The sequence below is a fragment of the Macaca fascicularis genome, chromosome 8, assembly GCF_037993035.2.
Source record: "Macaca fascicularis isolate 582-1 chromosome 8, T2T-MFA8v1.1".
NCBI lineage: Eukaryota > Metazoa > Chordata > Mammalia > Primates > Cercopithecidae > Macaca > Macaca fascicularis.
The window spans coordinates 27628629-27646984 of NC_088382.1; the positions used below are offsets into that span (position 1 = coordinate 27628629).

Below are 18356 nucleotides of genomic sequence, written 5' to 3' on the forward strand. Positions count from 1 at the left end.
AGAGACCTGAAAGGAGAGGAAAGGATAGACGTGTGACTGAGAAGGTTACATTCCAGGAAGAAGGAACACTGAGCAAAGACCCTTGAAGCAGAATGTGTTTGGCATGTTCAGTAGATGCCAAAAATACTTGGCAATAGGCTCAGAGTGAGGGAGGGGGAGAGTAGTAAGATATGAAGCCAGAGAACATCAGGCTAGATCATGTAGATCCTGGAGTCTATCAGAACTTTGCCTAATACTCTGAAAATGGAAGTTATTGAAAAAGTTTGGACAGAAGGAATCACATAAAGTGATGCATGTTAATAAGACCATTCTCGGTGATTGGTGGATAATACATTGTGAGGGACCAAGAGAAAAACAGTAAGACTAATTAAGAGTTTAGCTTCAATAAACTAAGCTAGAGATGATAATGTCTAGATTATCCAAGAATCAGTTTAAGTAGCAGTAAATGTGGTAAGACATGGTCAGAGCCTTGATGCCTTTTCAGGATAGTGGCAACTGGATTTGCTAAAGAATGGGATGCAAAGGGTGAAGAAAAGAGACGAATCAAAGATGACACCTGAGTAACTGAAAGAATGGAGTTGCAATATCCTAAGATAGGAAAGACTATGGAAACACCAGGTTTGGAGGGGGAGAGCAAGAATCTGGCTTTGTACTTATGCTTGAGAAATCCATTAGTCTTTCAAGTGAAGATGTTGAAAAGAGAGTTCCTTCTATGAGTCTGAAATTCAGAAAAGATCATGTTAAACAAATAAATTTGGCAGCCATCATATTATAGATAACATTGAAGACCAAAAGATTGAATGAGGAACCACCTCATGAGTATATAGAGAAGAGGAAATTCTCAAGAATGAAGCCATGGGAATCTTTAGCGTTTACACATCGGGCAGAGAAAGAGGACCAACAAAGGAGACTAAGAAGATGCAGTGAATAAGTATGGAGGAAATCCATGGTGCACCAGGGACTCAATTCCTTTTAAAAAATTAGAATAATCGACTGTGTCCAATGCTGCTAAAGGATCAAGTGAGTGAGGATTCAAAATTGATCACTGAATTAAGCAAGATACAGATCATTTGTAACGTTGCCTTGTTGAGCAAAGGGTAAAAAGTCTAACAGGACTAATCTGAAGAACAAATAAGGAGAAAGGAACTGGAAATAAACTGTAGACATTTATTTATTTATTTATTTTAGAAATTTTACTGTTAGAATCCAAGAATGGGTGGTAACTGAAAGGAGAGTGATGTAAAAGAATAAATATTTTTCAGAGGATAGAAAAAAATGATATATTTTATATATATATATATATATATATATAATGAGATGATAGAGTAGAGATGGGGAACAATTGGTGGAGTGATGACATTGAGGGGACAGGAAGGAATAGAATCCTGCATATTAATGGGAAATAGACCTTAGAAGCATGAACAGTGCATGCATAAAAACAGGAAGGAATGAGTCTATATGGGCACACATTGTAAGGTAGATGTCATAATGAGAGAAAGTGAGAGTTCCTATGATGGTTTATTTTTTTCCAGTGAAATAGAAAAGCAAGACGGTCAGATGAGAGTGATGAAGAGAAGATTTAGAGATATAGGGAAAGAAGAAAGGGTATACAATAGTTAAGAGAAGTGGGGAGTGAATTAACTAGGGAATAAAAGATGGCTTGTCAGTATGGATTCATTTAATATTCACGTCATTCCTATCAGATTTATATTATTGTGCCCATTTTATAGATGAGAAAACAGAAGTATAGAAATGTTTCATACCTTAACCAAAGCCACAGAGTTAATAAGTGTCAGGCAATTTAAGTCAAGTGAGTCTTTTTTCTAACACCAGTGAAAAACTATTGAAACATTTTTTTAACAGGCATGTGACATTGTCAGGTTTACCTATTAAAAAATCACACTTGTGGCCATGCGCAGTGACTCATACCTGTAATTCCAGCATTTTGGGAAACTGAGGCAGGTGGATCACTTGAGGTCAGGAGTTTGAGACCAGCCTGGCCAACATGGTGAAACCTCATCTTTACTAAAAATACAAAAATTAGCTCGGTGTGGTGGCACACACTTGTAGTCTCAGCTACTCAGAAAGCTGAGGCAGGAGAATTGCTTGAACCCAGGAGGCAGAGGTTGCAGTAACCGAGATTGCACCACTGCACTCTAACCTGGGTGAGAGAGTGAGACTGCATCTCAAAAATAATAAAATAAATAAATAATTACGCTTGTTGCAATGTAACCAAAGAATGTCTTGGACTAGAATGGAGGCAAAAAAAAAACTTAGTGGTGGACTGATTATAAAGGATGTCAATGATGATCCTGACTTTCAGAATTGCAATGCTGAAGGGATGATGGCACTGCTGGCCAAGACAGAGGACAAATTGGGGGGAAATGTATTTTAAAAGTCTTGCACATATTGATTTTACAGGGACTTTGATCCTTCCCTTGAAGACGTTAAGTAGAAACTTCGTTGTAAAGATCTGTTGCCCAAATGGCTAAAAATATAAAATGTGAAGCATAGCATAGCAATAATTAAACCATAACTGAAGATGAGATGGCTTTGGAACAAGCATAATTGGGGGAAAAGAGGGTATTGAATAAATACCTCCAGGAACTCAAAAATTTAAATGCTACATAGAAGAGGATATGCCTACAAGTTGCCACTGAACCAGGAAGAAGTTAAGAAGGCTATTGTGACAAGGGAGCTAAATAGAATAGTTCAAGGGGAAGGATGTGGTCAACAGTGCCAAAATTTGTCAAGAGGGCAAATGAGATGAGAAACAAAATATCTCTTGGAAATCATAAAATCACTGGAGATATTGACCATTTCAGTAGAATAATAAAGGCAGATGCTAGAACTGGGATGTGGTAGCACAAGTTGGAGGTAAGAAAATTGCAAAAAGTCCAGATAATACTGTGTAAGAAATTTAGCTGTAAAGGAAATGGGAAGAAAGTTGATAGTAGGGGTATATGAGATATAGAATAAAGAGAATTTTTCAAAAAGGAGAGACTTTTGTCTTGACTTAAAATGGTAGCCCCATTTTAAGCCAATGGACTCTGATTTCTTTGCCTCCTTTCCAAGGTTGCTTATATTTTCCCAATTTGTAAATATCAGTGTCAATTTCCCCACCTGCAAAGTGGGGATTATATTTTATAATGTTGCTATACTTGGCTGCTAACTGGGAGCAAGTGAAAGTATGAGAACAATTCTGTTTTTCAATCACAATGGATGAATGTTAATGTCAGATGGATTTTTCCCCTTATGTTTCCTTGTAGAAAAGGTTATCCTTGGAGTAGAGGGTCTAAATATCAAAAGGAAGCGTCCAATTGACATAGATTGGTTCAGTTTTTGGAAATATTAGAGAGCTATAGATGCAGGCAAGACATAGAATCTCAAATGAAGATAAAAAGATTATATTGGCCTTGAGATAACTCTACTAACATAACAAGAGAACACAGACATACAGGTAGAATTATCCAGGCCTTTTGCACATTTGTCCATTAGTATTCTCCTTTTTGTATTTATTTGAAAGAGTTCTATATTATAAGGACACTTACTCCCACCTTTTAATTATTTATTGCATACATTCCTGGAGTTTGGATATTTTAATTTTAATATGTGATTTATGCCACATAAATTTTCAATATTTTTCATTTATTTTAACAAATGTTCCTTATAGTTTTTATATGGCAAACAACCAGAGCATATATAAATATTTTTCAACATTTTTTTCCTAAGACATTCTTGATTTTTTCCCACTTTTGAAATTTTCAGATATCTGGTATCAAATTTATATTAGACATGAAGTAGGAATCTATGTCTAGCCAACCTTCACCACCACCACCTTGGTCGTCATCTTTAATTAGAACATGATGTTCAACCTCCAGGTTTTAGCCTCAAGCACCTAGCATGTTGTGTAACTCCCTCAAGGAACACTTCCTTGTGCTGGATCAAAACTGCCCACCTATCTGTGAGGTGCTTCATCCCTGCAGTGGAAGCAAGGAGGAAGAAAGGTGAACACCTTTTCTCAAGCACTTGTGCTCTCCTCTGCCAGAATCACTCAGAATGCTTCCCGGGTGTATATTCTTGATGATTTTACTCATTCTTCAGGTTAAAGGTATGTCTTGCTCCTTTTATCAGGACTTTCTTATTATGCTATGAGGTCATGTTAGTCACAAACTTTAAATTGTAAGTGATAAAGACACTAACTATGCATTGGTGATTTTGCCGAGAGCTTCGACTGGATTATGGCTAATCATGAGAGTCCATGCATCTGTGTAATGCCATATCACTCTTGAACACTCTGACCCACAGTAAGGAGGAGAAGGGAATGGACAAGTACTGCATACCTGCAGCATGGCAGGCACTGTGCTGGCCATTAGCTGTTTTGTATGTTAAAGTGTTTAAAATTCGCAATTAATATCCCCACTTTACAAGATAAAGAAAATGAGATGAGTATTTACAGATCAGAGAGATTAGATATGCTACTCATGACCACACAACTAATAAATTGGTAAAGCCTTGATTCAAATCAGAGCATATTCCACAAAGCCCCCGCCCTCTCCTCTTTATTGCTCTTTAAGTACCATACCTTAATTAAGCAGGGCTCACCTCAAAGATGACTATTAAGGTCATGAATGGAAGATTATGGTTAGCACTGATTCAGGACCAAAATTCTTTAACAGGTAGAAGACTTATACTTAACTATGGAAGGTAAGAGTTTAAATGCAAACATCCCTGGAAGACCAAATTCAGTAATTTACATTGAAACAGGCCAACAGTGCAGGCTTTGACAGGAGACAAAATCCAGGGGTTAGCATGAGGATAATAAAATGACAGCTGCAGGTGGGGCATGGTGGCTCATGCCTGTAATCCCAGCACTTTGGGAGGCTGAGGCGGACGGATCACCTGAGGTCAGGAGTTTGAGACTAGCCTGGCCAACATGATGAAACCCGGTCTCCACTAAAAATACAAAAATTAGCCAGGCATGGTGGTGTGTGCTTGTAATCCCAGCTACTCGGGACGCTGAGGTGGAAGAATCGCTCGAACCGGAGAGGCAGAGGTTGCAGTGAGCTGAGATTGTGCCACTGCACTCCAGCCTGGGTGACAGAGTGAGACTATCTCAAAAAAAATAAATAAATAAAATAAAAAATAAAATTACAGCTGCAGAACATGGGAAAAATATGGAGAAAATGGAGGGACATTGATTTATTTGGCTCCTTTCCAAGTTTCCTCATATTCTCCTGATTTGTAAATATCAGTGTCAATTTCTTTGCCAGCAAAGTGGTAATAATATTTCATAGTGTTGCTGTCCATGGCTGCTAATTGGGGGCAAATGAACTGTATTATAACAATTCTGTTTTTCAGCAGCTGTGGATGAATGTTAATGTCAGACCGATTTTTCCCCTATGTTTCCTTGTAGAAAAGGTCATCCTTGGAGTAGAGGGTCAACAACTGGTTTATCCTAAAAAGCTTCCTCTGATGCAGAAGCGAGATATTGGACACACCCATGATGATGACATAGAGGTACAGGTTTTGATTTAGTAAATAAGACTCATTGCTTTCACAGGCATGTAGACAGTTGTCTCTGGCTCCAACCAAAAGCAAATAGGGAGAGAGGAGTTTCAATTTTTCTAAGGACTCCCATTCAGCATACAGTATGTGCTTAGGAATAAGCAACCTCTCAGTGGGTTAGAAAACAAAAAGGAGTAAGGCTCAGGTTTAGGGGATACCATTCTAAATTTTCCAGTTTATGGAGTTCCACCAACGGCTTTTCAGGCTGACTTATAACAACCTCATTTGTTCTGAGCCAGTGCCTGGCGAATGTCATCTTGAGCATTTTGCTTTCCAGAGGTCTGGTATGCAGGTTTTGGTTTGGAGAGTCTGCAGCAAAGATGTACAACTTTCAGAGGAACTCAAAGACCTGCTTGGTCTGTTGCCTAGAAGGGTATTTATTCAGATTTTAAAAATTAAATAACAATATGTGAAATATTACTTTCAAAAGTAACAAACGCTTGTTATAGAAAATATAGAATATATGTAAGTGGGAACAAGTTTGATAGTTAGGATGTTTTCAATTTCCACTGTTATAAAAGACATTAGATTAATGTCCTTAGATATTTTTTATTAGGCACTTGATTTTTAAGCCTTAGGTTTTAATTTAGCTCATGGACAATATTGACAGGCACTTTGTCCAAATGTACTATGGAAGTCCCAACCCTTCCCAGTGAGTTTCTTCTGTCCACCATTAGAACAGCCAGTTTTTCAGGTTCTCACTTGTTGGGTTTCTCATTCATACATTAGATACATTTTAATTTTCTAAACAGTCCCATTGAGATCTCTTTCCTATGACTTGAGATGATTAAAATAAAAAAGCAACTCTCCATCTCCTCTCCTTTGGAAGTAACACATAACTATTTTTCTTCAACAATTCTCTTTGAAAGATTTCTCTCTTAATATCCAACTCTTTTCTCACTGTCTCAAACTTTGTCTTGGCTGAAGATTGGTACTCAGCTAAGGGGGCTTTCACCAGTTGTCTAACACCCATTGTGCATACACTGGTGGGCTCTTCTCACAACTACTGTCTTAAGACTTAATCAAGACTGATGTTAAAAATCTCATTATAGCTGGGTGCAGTGGCTCACGCCTGTAACCCCAGCACTTTGGGAGGCCAAGGTGGGCAGATCACTCAAGGCCAGGAGTTCAAGACCAGCCTGGCCAACATGGTGAAACCCCATCTCTACTAAAATTACAAAAATTAGCCAGGCATGGTGGCGTGCACCTCTAATCCCAGCTTCTCCAGAGGCTGAGGTGGCAGAATTGCTTGAACCCAGGAGGCAGAGGTTGCAGTGAGCTGAGATTATGCCACTGGGCTTCCAGCCTGGGTAACAGAGCAAGACTCTCTCAAAAAAATAAAATAAAATAAAATAAAATAAAAATATCACTATGAATATGCCAGATAAGCTTGGATAAGGGCAAGAAATATAAACAATGAACCTAAAGCTTCTTGTAGTACCAGAACGTGCTCAAACAGACAAAACAAAATTCAAACCACATTGAAGGGGTCTTGTCAAAAGAATTCAGAAGCCAACAGAAAGAGCTCCCAATGCCCAAAGCTAGGATAATTTGAAGAGCAAAATAAATAACAGTTTTGTGTTATAACATGAAGTATAAATAAATATCATGAGCCCATATTGATCTAAATAAATCATTGAATAAATTATAATACATAAATGGAAAAAATGGACAATTCTCCTGGGAGAAGAATCAAATAATTTATGTAGATGCTATCCTCTCCAGGAGGTGGAACCTAAATCTCCACCCATTAAGTGTGGGCTGTAGGTGGTGACTTCCTTCCAGGGAGTACAGTATTGAAGGGGGGAAAGAGTAATTTTACAGAGAGAAAGATGGTAACACCACCTCAGCCACGTGATCAAGATTAACACTTGTTAAGTCCTGTGGCTCGTAGGGTGTAATAAAATGGCATTTTCTATTGTGGTTCTCACCTCAAAATCCATAACATCAGTCTAAGCATGAGAAAAACATCAGAACAAAAACAAATTGTAAGACATCCTACAAAATGCTTGACAGATACTCCCCATAAAGGTCCAGATCATAAAAAATAAAAAAATAAAAACCTGAGAAACTGAGAGACTTGAGGAGGCTAAGGAGACATGACAACTAAATGTAGTGTGGGATCTGGGATCAGATCCTGAAAGAGTTAAAGTACATTAGGGAAAAACTATGAAAACCTGAATAACTATATACTTTAATTAATAATAATATATGAATCTGGGCTCTTATTCGTTGTGACAAATAGACTATAGTAATGTCAGATGTTAATAAACAGGGAAACCTGAGTGCAGAGTATGTGGAACTCTGCACTATCTTTCCAACTTTTCTATAAACCTAAAATGATTCCAAAATAAAAATTAAAAACCAAATTCTTATTAAAAACAATATTAATGACACAATTTAAAATATATTAACAATATTGACAATATTAACAATCTTTTAATATTTGTTAATATAAAATCCACATTTGAATTTCCAAAAATTTCCATTACACCCATACATGCATGTACACATACACGCAGACACACACACATACACACCTCTACACACACAACTCATCATGTTGCAAAATGTGACCAAACGCTTTCTACCTGATTAAGTACCTAGCCTAGTTTCTTGGCTCTCCGCCTGGGAATTCTATGTCTTTATGATAAAACTGTGATTTTATTGTTCAACTTGCAGTCAAAACAGCCTTAACTTATGCACACTTAACATTGAGCAAATACAAAACTCTCCTTCCCGACTTCATAGCTGCCCCTCTTCAGATCCTCCTTGCTATAGTAGCATAGCTCTACAAGTTAAACAAATCAGAAATCTGGGCTTAGTCTGATTAGTCTCTCTTATATCATCTAACTATCACTGAGCCTTGTAGATTCTCAGGACATAGGCATGGGCAAGGACTTCATGTCTAAAACACCAAAAGCAATGGCAACAAAAGCCAATATTGACAAATGGGATCTAATTAAACTAAAGAGCTTATGCACAGCAAAAGAAACTATTATCAGAGTGAACAGGCAACCTACAGAATGGGAGAAAATTTTTGCAATCCACTCATCTGACAAACGGCTAATAATATCCAGAACCTACAAAGAACTCAAACAAATTTACAAGAAAAAAACAAATAACCCCACCAAAAAGTGGGCAAAGGATATGAACAGACACTTCCCAAAAGAAGACATTCATACAGCCAACAGACATATGAAAAAATGCTCATCGTCACTCTCCATCAGAGAAATGCAAATCAAAACCACAATGAGATACCATCTCACACCAGTTAGAACGGCAATCATTAAAAAGTCAGGAAACAACAGGTGCTGGAGAGGATGTGGAGAAATAGGAACACTTTTACACTGTTGGTGGAACTGTAAACTAGTTCAAATATTGTGGAAAACAGTGTGGCGATTCCTCAAGGATCTAGAACTAGAAATACCATTTGACCCAGCCATCTCATTACTGGGTGTATACCCAAAGGATTATAAATCATGCTGCTATAAACACACATGCATATGTATGTTTATTGCAGCACTATTCACAATAGCAAAGACTTGGAATCAACCCAAATGTCCATCAGTGACAGACTGGATTAAGAAAATGTGGCACATATACACCATGGAATACTATGCAGCCATAAAAAAGGATGAGTTCGTGTCCTTTGTAGGGACATGGATGCAGCTGGAAACCATCATTCTCAGCAAACTACCACAAGAACAGAAAACCAAACACCGCATGTTCTCACTCATAGGTGGGAATTGAACAATGAGATCACTTGGACACAGGAAGGGGAACATCACACACTGGGGCCTATTGTGGGGAGGGGGGAGGGAGGAGGGATAGCATTAGGAGATATACCTGATGTAAACGATGAGTTAATGGGTGCAGCACACCAACATGGCACATGTATACATACGTAACAAACCTGCACATTGTGCACATGTACCCTAGGACTTAAAGTATAACAACAACAAAAAAAATAGCATGTAAATGTCTTTTAAAGTTATCTACTCGTTACTCCTCTGCTCAAATCACCTGCATTCATCAATAGCCTTAAATGGTTTTCCTGGCTACAGTACTGAGTTTTGCTTATCCATTATCTATAATAAGTAAAGTACTAAAACACCATGCTTGCTACCATACGTTTCTGCCTAGATATTTAGCTTCTCTTTGTCCTTAGGATAAGGCCCAAATCCTTGACTTACTAGGTTGTGCATGATTTACTCCTTCCCACCTTGTCATTTCATTTCTATTCAACTTACATTTGATTTTCCAGCAATATTGATCCTCTCTTTGTTCTTCAAATGTGTCATGTTCCTTCCTGACTCAGGGCCTTGGCATGTACTGTTCCCTGCCCCCACCCCCAACTTCTTGCAATATTCCTGGCACAGTACTCGCACCTCTCCTGTTATAATGCTCATTACACTCCACTACGTGTGCTTGGTTATCCAGTGTTTTTCTCTGCCAAGCAGGGTCTTCCATGAGGGCAGAGACGTCCACCTTCTACACCATTGTATTTTCCATATTACTGTGCCTGAAATAGCAGGCATTGAATAAATGAATGGACAATCATCTCAAAGAAATGTGCAACACGTATGACCAACAACTGTGAATCTTACATTATAGAGAATTTTTATGAAGCATGAAGAAATAAGATACCACAAAAGAAAATGGTGAAAGGACATGAATCAGAATCCATTTGAAAACTACAAATAACTCAATAAATAAAGGAAAAACATTGATGTGAATGATCATCCAGGAAAACAATTTATCACAATAAGTTATCAATTCATTGTCTGAAATATTTGTATTAATCATAATAGCTATTACTGGTAAGAAGGCAAGGAAACAGAAACTGCTATAAATTGATGGTAAAGTTCTAAATATGTCCACTTCCTTTCTTCATGATAGTTTGGCAATATTTATCAAAAGCTTTACATTTTTTTTTCATGTCATTGAAAATGCAGCTCTGTCCAACTACAAGGAATACCCCAAACCAAATTTCTCATAGTAAATATAGATTAAATAAATGAAGTTTCACTCACATTGTGCTTAGCTGCCTAAAGACACAGACTATGAAAAATTTATTAAAATAGGAAATAGTCATGATTTATCATTGAGTGGAAAGTAGATGAAAAAACAGAATGTATAAAAATTGTTTCAAAAATGCGTGAACAGGATATCTGTGTATAGGGCTGCTGCATGGACATATGGTAAATGGTGTATCCTTGGATGAGGAGAGAATCTGCATTTTCCATTGTATTGTATTTGATAACTAGAAACTATATATAATATGCTATATATTATTTATAATTATATTAAACTATAATATGCTACATTATAATATGAATAGCTATAATATAAATATAACTAATAATATAAACTATAAAATATAACCAATAATATAAAATATAAAAGAATAAATATAACTGAATATATTTATATTTTATTCTAATATAAATACAACTAGAAGAAATCAGTTCTAAAATATAACTAGAAGGAGGTTTGTAAAATCTTCCTTCTAGTATTAGTTCTCTTTCAATTCATCTTTATCAGTATTTTGCCTTTTGGCTGAAAGGACTGCTGGGTGGATTGGAGATAGGGAATGTCCACCCAAAGCACTGCTTGCTCCAGTACACACTAAATGAGCCCATGTTGAAGTCATGTGATGCCTCTTGTTTTTCAGGAAACGTATGAAGAAGAATTGATGTATGAAATAAAACTAAATAGAAAAACCTTAGTCCTTCATCTTCTAAGATCCAGGTAAGTTCTATTGTGATTCCAGTACCTTATAGATTTTAGTGACTATGGTATCCGAATTTTCGTGAAAACTGCCAGTGAAGTGGATTCCTCAAGTCATTGTTATTTGTATGTAATCTGAATTTTTCCTCTTCAAATAAAAGCTCTTCATGTGTAAGCCAATCACATCTCAAAAGCTTAAAGGCAATCATAGATGCCGCTCTTCTTCTCCCACTCCTAAATAACTCCCTACTTTGGATACTTGGAGTTTTTTGAACTCCATATAGTCACTCTAAGAACAGGGTTAATACATCACTGTGTTGGGAATCAGTGGAACAAAAGAAATTTGAAAAACATGGTTTTTAAAGTGACTTCTAAGTTGTGTAAACTAGATATCAAACCAAGTTCCATTGCAGAGTAAACTACGAACTGTAGAGCATTTGCTTTGTCAAGACATCTTGTGTAGCCAAATACTGTAATTGCAATGCCTATAACTTTCTTCAAGGTGTTCTTCAAAATAATCTTTCTTGTTGCTGCTGTTTAATTTTCATTGTTTCTCCATTGGCCCATTTCTACACATAATAGCTCTGTCTCAGTGTCCCAAATATTAAAAGGATGAGGAGCTGTCAAATGCTAAGTAGAAAAAAAGAGTGATACTGCTGGGGAATTGAGACTCTGGTCTATTAGCTAAAAGTAAATAACAACACACACACACACAGACACACACATGTGCAGAATAATAAACTTAATTCCATAACTATATTGATAATATATTTAGACTCTGCATATTTTTACCTTCTCAGCATGAAAGAAGCTAACATTTATTGAGAGATTTCTCTTTCCCTAAGTTGCTTTTTAATTCCTGAAAAATGTAAATGAGACAGATACTGTTTAATTTGCACTTTATTGAGGAAGAATCATAGGTGCACTGAAAAGATAACTTGTCCGGGGTCACAATACTCATAAGCACACGATGATGCAGGTGGTCTGACTGAGGAGTTTCAAGTTGCTTTCACAATTCCCCCAGGCTGCCTAGGCCTCTGAGTCAATTTCATTGTACTAGCCATTGCTTGATCCTGCTAATCAGCCTGGCGTGGCCTGTTATTGGGTTGCACACACACAGAGCAGTTTAATATAATTTCAATGTGTGTAACAGGCAACACGGCCTCATTCCCTCAGTTCTACAAAGTAAATGAATTTAATGCATACCACAGAGCCTCCAAACCTGTGAATATTACGTAATTGGATGTTTTCATAACACAGTAATAAACAGAAACTGATCTTATTTAGATTTCTATTTGTCTTTTTCTCCATGACCACACTTTTCAACGTTTCCCCTGTAAGTTTCATTCAGCTTGGTTTTGATAAAAATACGTACTTATTTTATAAACTCATGTTGAGAAATAGTGATGAATTTTTCTATGATAACAATGTCAAATCAGATTGTATATTCATTCCGTGGAAACATTGATTGGGTCAACTTTCTGTTCGCTATAATAAATCTATTAATAGATGAAGAGTTTTATTTGTATATGTATATGACTCCCCAGAAATATTAATTTAGAATCTGCTATACAACCAAGCAATTTATTATACAATTTATATTTGCTCTTTCAAAACAACCACAAAATAATTATATTCTATTTACCTGTCGCATCTAGTTAATGTTCCCAAAAAGTTTACTATGATAAAATTTTAACACACAGGGCAGAATTGAAAAAATCCATATACCCACTAACATATACATATACCCATAGACCCATTAAGGTACACATACATACACATATTCATTCATATTTTACTATTTCTGTTTTATATCGTCTTCCTCCTCTATCTATTCATCCATCGATCAATCCATTCATCTTCCATGTTATTTTTATGCATTTCAAATTATATTACAGACATCAGTTTACTTTCCTCTCAATACATGAACAAGCTTAGCATTCGAGTTTAGTATTTGTTTTTGGTTTGTTTGATTGTTTTGAGATACAGCCTCACTCTGTCACCCAGGCTGGAGTGCAGTGGCACAATAACGGCTCACTGTAGCCTTGTTCTCAACCTCCTGGGCTCAGGTGATCCTCCCACCTCATTCTCCCAAGTAGCTGCAACTACAGGCCCATGCCACCACACCCAGCTAATTGTATTTTTGTAGAGATGGCATTTCACCATGTTATCCAGGCTGGTCTGAAACTCTTTGGTTCAAGCAATCCTCCTGCCTTGGCCTCCCAAAGTGCTAGGATTACAGGTGTGTGCCACTCCACCCAGCCTAATATATAGGTTTACAATTAATTTTTTATTTGTGTAACATTTTCATAAAATGAAATGCATAAATCTTAAATGTGCATCTACATATTTGTTGAATTTTATGTATGTATGTATGCATGCATGTATTCATTTATTGTAATTTGACAGACTATGATTGTATATATTTATGTGGCCAAAGTGATGTTATGATTAATGAATACAATGTGAAATAATTAAATCAAGCTAATTAACATATCTATCACCTCAAATACTTATTTTTTTGTGGTGAAAACATCTGAAATTTACTCAATAAGATTTTGTATCGTAAAACACACTATTATTAAGTAAACTCACCGTGCTATGCAACGGATCTCAATAAAACACAAACTAACTTATTCATCCCATGTAACTTGGGCTTTGTACCCTTTGACCATCATCTCCCCCTTTTTCCTACAGCTCCAGTCACTGGTAGCCGCCATTTTACTCTCTGCTTCTATGAGTTCAATTTTTCTAGATTCCACATATCAACGAGATTATGCAGTATTTGTCTTCCGTTGCCTGGCTTTTTTCATTTGGCATAATGTTCTCCAATTCCATACATGTTGTCATAAATGACAGAATTTTCTTCTATTTTAAGGCTGAACATCATTCCATTGTGTATCTTTACCATATTCTCTTTATCTATTCATCTGCTGATGGACGCCTAGGTTGATTCCGTAATTTGGCTATTGTGAATAGTGTTGCAATGAACATGGGGAGGAGACATAGTGATTCCAAATCTTTTACATAAACAACCAGAAGTGGAATTGCTAGGTCCATCCGTTGAGTTCTGGCAAATGCCCATACCTATAAAACTCCTATAAAAATACAGAACTATCACTCAGAAAAGTTCTTCACGCTTCTTCTTAGCCACCTCTTCTCAAAATCTGTCCTTGGAAGTTTTTTTCGCCACGGATTACTTTTGCCCATTCTGGAAAGTTTTAAAATGAGAATCATACTACATGTACTCTTTTGTGTAAGACTTTTAAATTTTAGTATACTGATACTGAGATTCATTCATGTTGCTGCATTTATCAGAAGTTTGCTTTATTTTCTGGTAGTATTCTGTTGAATAAACATAATGCAGTTCGTTCATCCATTCTCCTATTGATAGACATGTGGGCTGTTTTCAGTGTTTGGCTATCATGAGTAAAACTTCTATGAGCATTCATGCACAGCCTTTTTATGAACATATGTTTTCATTTCTCTTTGGTGAACACCAAGGAGTGATACTCCTGAGTCACAGGATATGTATATGTTTAGTTTCATAGAAATCTGACAGATTCTTTTCCAAGGCATTTGTAAAATTTTAGTAACTACCAGCAACGTACGAGAATACTAGCTGCTGTATGTATTCTTCATCATTTTATATTGTCACTTTAAAAAATTTTAGCTATAGTAGTTGGTTAGTTTTAATATTTAATTTCTATTAAATGTTCTGTTTCCTGTTGAAAACTCATGTATGTGCTTATTTTATCATTTTTATATCTTTTTTTACCTTTAAATATTTACCCATTTTTATTGGGTTATTTGTACTGCTATTATTGAGTTCGAGGAGATTTTTTTTTTTCTTGCTCTGTCATCCAGGCTAGAGTAGAGTGGCGCGATCTTGGCTCACTGCAACCTCTGCCTCCCGGACTCAAGTGATTCTCGTACCTCAGCCTCCCCAGTAGCTGGGACAACAGGCATCCACCACAATGTCCGGCAAATTTTTTGTATTTTAGTAGAGATGGGGTTTCACCGTGTTGGCCAGTCTGGTCTTGAACTCCTGAGCTCAGGCGATTCACCCACCTTGGTCTCCCATAGTGATAGGATTACAGGCATGAGCCACCATATAATTTGGAGACCAGTCCTTAGTCAAATATAGTTCTTGTTATGCTTTGTTCCTGTCTGTGACCTTTTAATTCATTTTTTTTAAATTGTGTCTTTTAACAAGTAAAAAGTTATAATTTTAAATAAATTTCAATTTATCAGTTTCTTTCTTTATGTTCATCACTTTCTAGGACCTAAGAAACATTGCCTAAATGCAAATCACAAAGATATTGTATGTTTGCTTCTAAGCTCTTCATAATTTTAGCTTTTAGTTTTGGTCTGTTATGACCTTAAATTTGTGTATGTGCATATACGTGTGAGTGTGTGTGTGTGTGTATGTGTGGGTGTGATTTGCTGGAGAAGTCAATATTCTTGTTTTTCCATATTTACTGCCAATTATTCCGGTCCATTTTGATGAATTGTCTTTCTGGTGCTATTGGATTACTTTGGCACCTTTGGCCAAAATCAAATGACTGTTTATCGGCTCTCTATTCTACCTTATTGATCTATGTACAGTCTGTAAGTCATGGCCAAACTACCTTGATTACTGCAGTTTTTTAGTATACCTTAAAGGCACAATGTGTAACTCTTCTAATCAGAATTGTTTATTTATTCTAGGTCCTTTGCATTTCTCTACAAAATTTAGAATCACCTTGGCAATTTCTATTAAAAGGCCCGCTGGAATTTTATAGAATTTCATTTTAACTTATTGAATCTATAGATAAGTTTGGAGAGAACTAACTTCTCAATAGTGTTGAGTATTCACCTTATAACTCGTCTTCTTTAATGTTGATCAACATGTTTTAAAGTTTACAATGTGGAGCTCTCACCCGTCTTGTTAAATTTATTTCCATATATTTACTAGTTGTGGTCGTTATATAAGCTGAATTTTTTTTTATTATTTCATTTTTCTATGATTTGCGTCTATAATAGAAAAGCAAAATTGATTATTTTATTTAGGCTTTGGATTTGAGAAGCATTAGTAAATGAATTTATTGATTGTTTTATAGAGTACCTAGAAATCTTCTAGGAAATTTACCATCTTGTCATCTGAAAATACTGATATTTTTATCTTCCTCTCTGATTATTATTTATTTTATTTCTATACTTTATTTTATGACAATGGCTAGGACCTTCATTACAATTTTACTAGAAGGAGTGAGGGCAACCTTACACTTTTCCTGATCTTAAAGGGAAAGTATTCAGTATTAAATGATTAATACGACAGTACCTGTAGATTTGCCGTTTATTTATCAGATTAAGAAAGTTCCTTGAAAAGTTTGCTGCAAGTATTGTCTGAATCCATTGAAATGTCCATATGGCAGTGTACATTCATTTTTGATCATTATACATTATATATTATATTACAGTAAATTACTGTATTAAATTTGTCAATATCTTAAGGGTTTTTGAAATTATGTTACTGATGGCTATTCCCAAAAAAACTAAAATTTTAGTTTTTATGATAGATTTATCAAATTTTGATAATAGATTATGTTGGGATCCTGAGTTGGGAAATATTTTCTCCTATATTTTCTAAAAGATGTTATTTATATTCAAAGTGTTTGATAGAATTTACAAGTGAAACTACATGTGCCTTGAGCATATTTGTGTGTATGTGTAGGAAAGAGGTTTTATAACAAATTCAAATGTATTGATAAGGGGTTAGTCAAAGTTTCTATTCTATTATGTATCAGTTTTAAATTACAGTTTTCAAGAAAAATGTCTATTTCAGTTAAGTTGCCCCATATTTGGCATAAAGTGTTTTATAATATTATAATTATTTTAAAAAGTAATAATTTATTGAGTGATAACTCTTTTTTAAATTTCTAACATTGGTAATTTGGGTTTTTCTTCTTATATTACCAATCTAGAAGGGACTATCAATTGTTGACCTTTTATTTAGTTAGTTATTTTTATTTTTATTTTTTGTTTTTGAGACGGAGTCCTACTGTGTTTCCCAGGCTGGAGTGCAGTGGTGCAATCACGGCTATTGCAGCCTCAACCTCCCAGTCTCTAGGCATCCTCCCACCTCATCCTCCTAAGTAGCTGAGACTATAGGCATGTGCCACCATGCCTGGTTTGTTTTTTAAAACCCTTTATGTAAAGATGGGTTTTCACCACATTGCCCAGGCTGGTCTCGAACTCCAGGGCTCAAGCAATTCTGCCTTGGCCTCCCAAAGTGCCAGGATTATGAGAGTGAGCCATCATGCCTGGCCTGATCTTTTCTTTAGCTTTGTGAATAATTGTAATTGGTTGTCTATTTATTTCACTGATCTCCTTTATCATTTGTATAATTTTCTTTTTTCTTCTTATTGGGTGTTTATTTTTCTCTGGTTATAGAAATGTTTACTATTTTCTAAGTATTTAAAATATTGAAGTCATAGCATTTTTCTCAAGTCTTCATTTAGATACATCTCAAAAGTCTTGATTTTTTTTATTATCATTCATTTCAAAATATCTTCTTATTTCTTCTGGGATTTCTTCTTTGAGTCATGAATCATTTTAGAGTATGCTATGTAATTGCCAATGTTTGGATTTGTTTGATTTTTTAAAACGTATCTTTGGGCCAATCATTTGTGTATTTTGCAGTTTGTTATCTGATATTAACACAGGTATTCCAGCCTTCTTATGTTTATTATATAAATAAGATACTATTCTTTTATTCATTTCCTTTCAACATATCTGTGTCTTTACATTTAAAATGTGTCTTTTGTAAGATGGAAATTAGTTTGGTCCTGATTTTTAATGCATTCTAATAATCTCTGATTTTCAATAGGAATGTTAACATTAACATTGAATGTTAATGTTTTTTTTTGTTTGTTTGTTTGCTTGTTTTTGTTTGTTTGTTTATTTTGAGACAGAGTCTTGCTCTGTCACCCTGGCTGGAGTGCAGTGGCGCAATCTCAGCTCACTGCACTCGGTTCCCAGAGGGAACCTCCGCCTCCCAGGTTCAAGCGATT

The 18356-nt window shown here is 35.8% G+C and overlaps 1 protein-coding gene across 2 annotated transcripts in view; it reads left to right on the top strand.

The window, feature by feature from the left end:
* Nucleotides 1–3976: 3976 nt before the first annotated feature.
* The window catches only part of ADAM7 (ADAM metallopeptidase domain 7), a 64922-nt gene continuing 50542 nt past the window's right edge, over nt 3977–18356 (top strand). For both annotated transcript variants that reach the window (NM_001319352.2, NM_001430228.1), the window contains 3 exon segments: nt 3977–4111; nt 5417–5520; nt 11246–11322. In NM_001319352.2, the coding sequence (NP_001306281.2) occupies nt 4060–4111; nt 5417–5520; nt 11246–11322 (233 nt within the window). In that variant the 5' untranslated portion in view covers nt 3977–4059.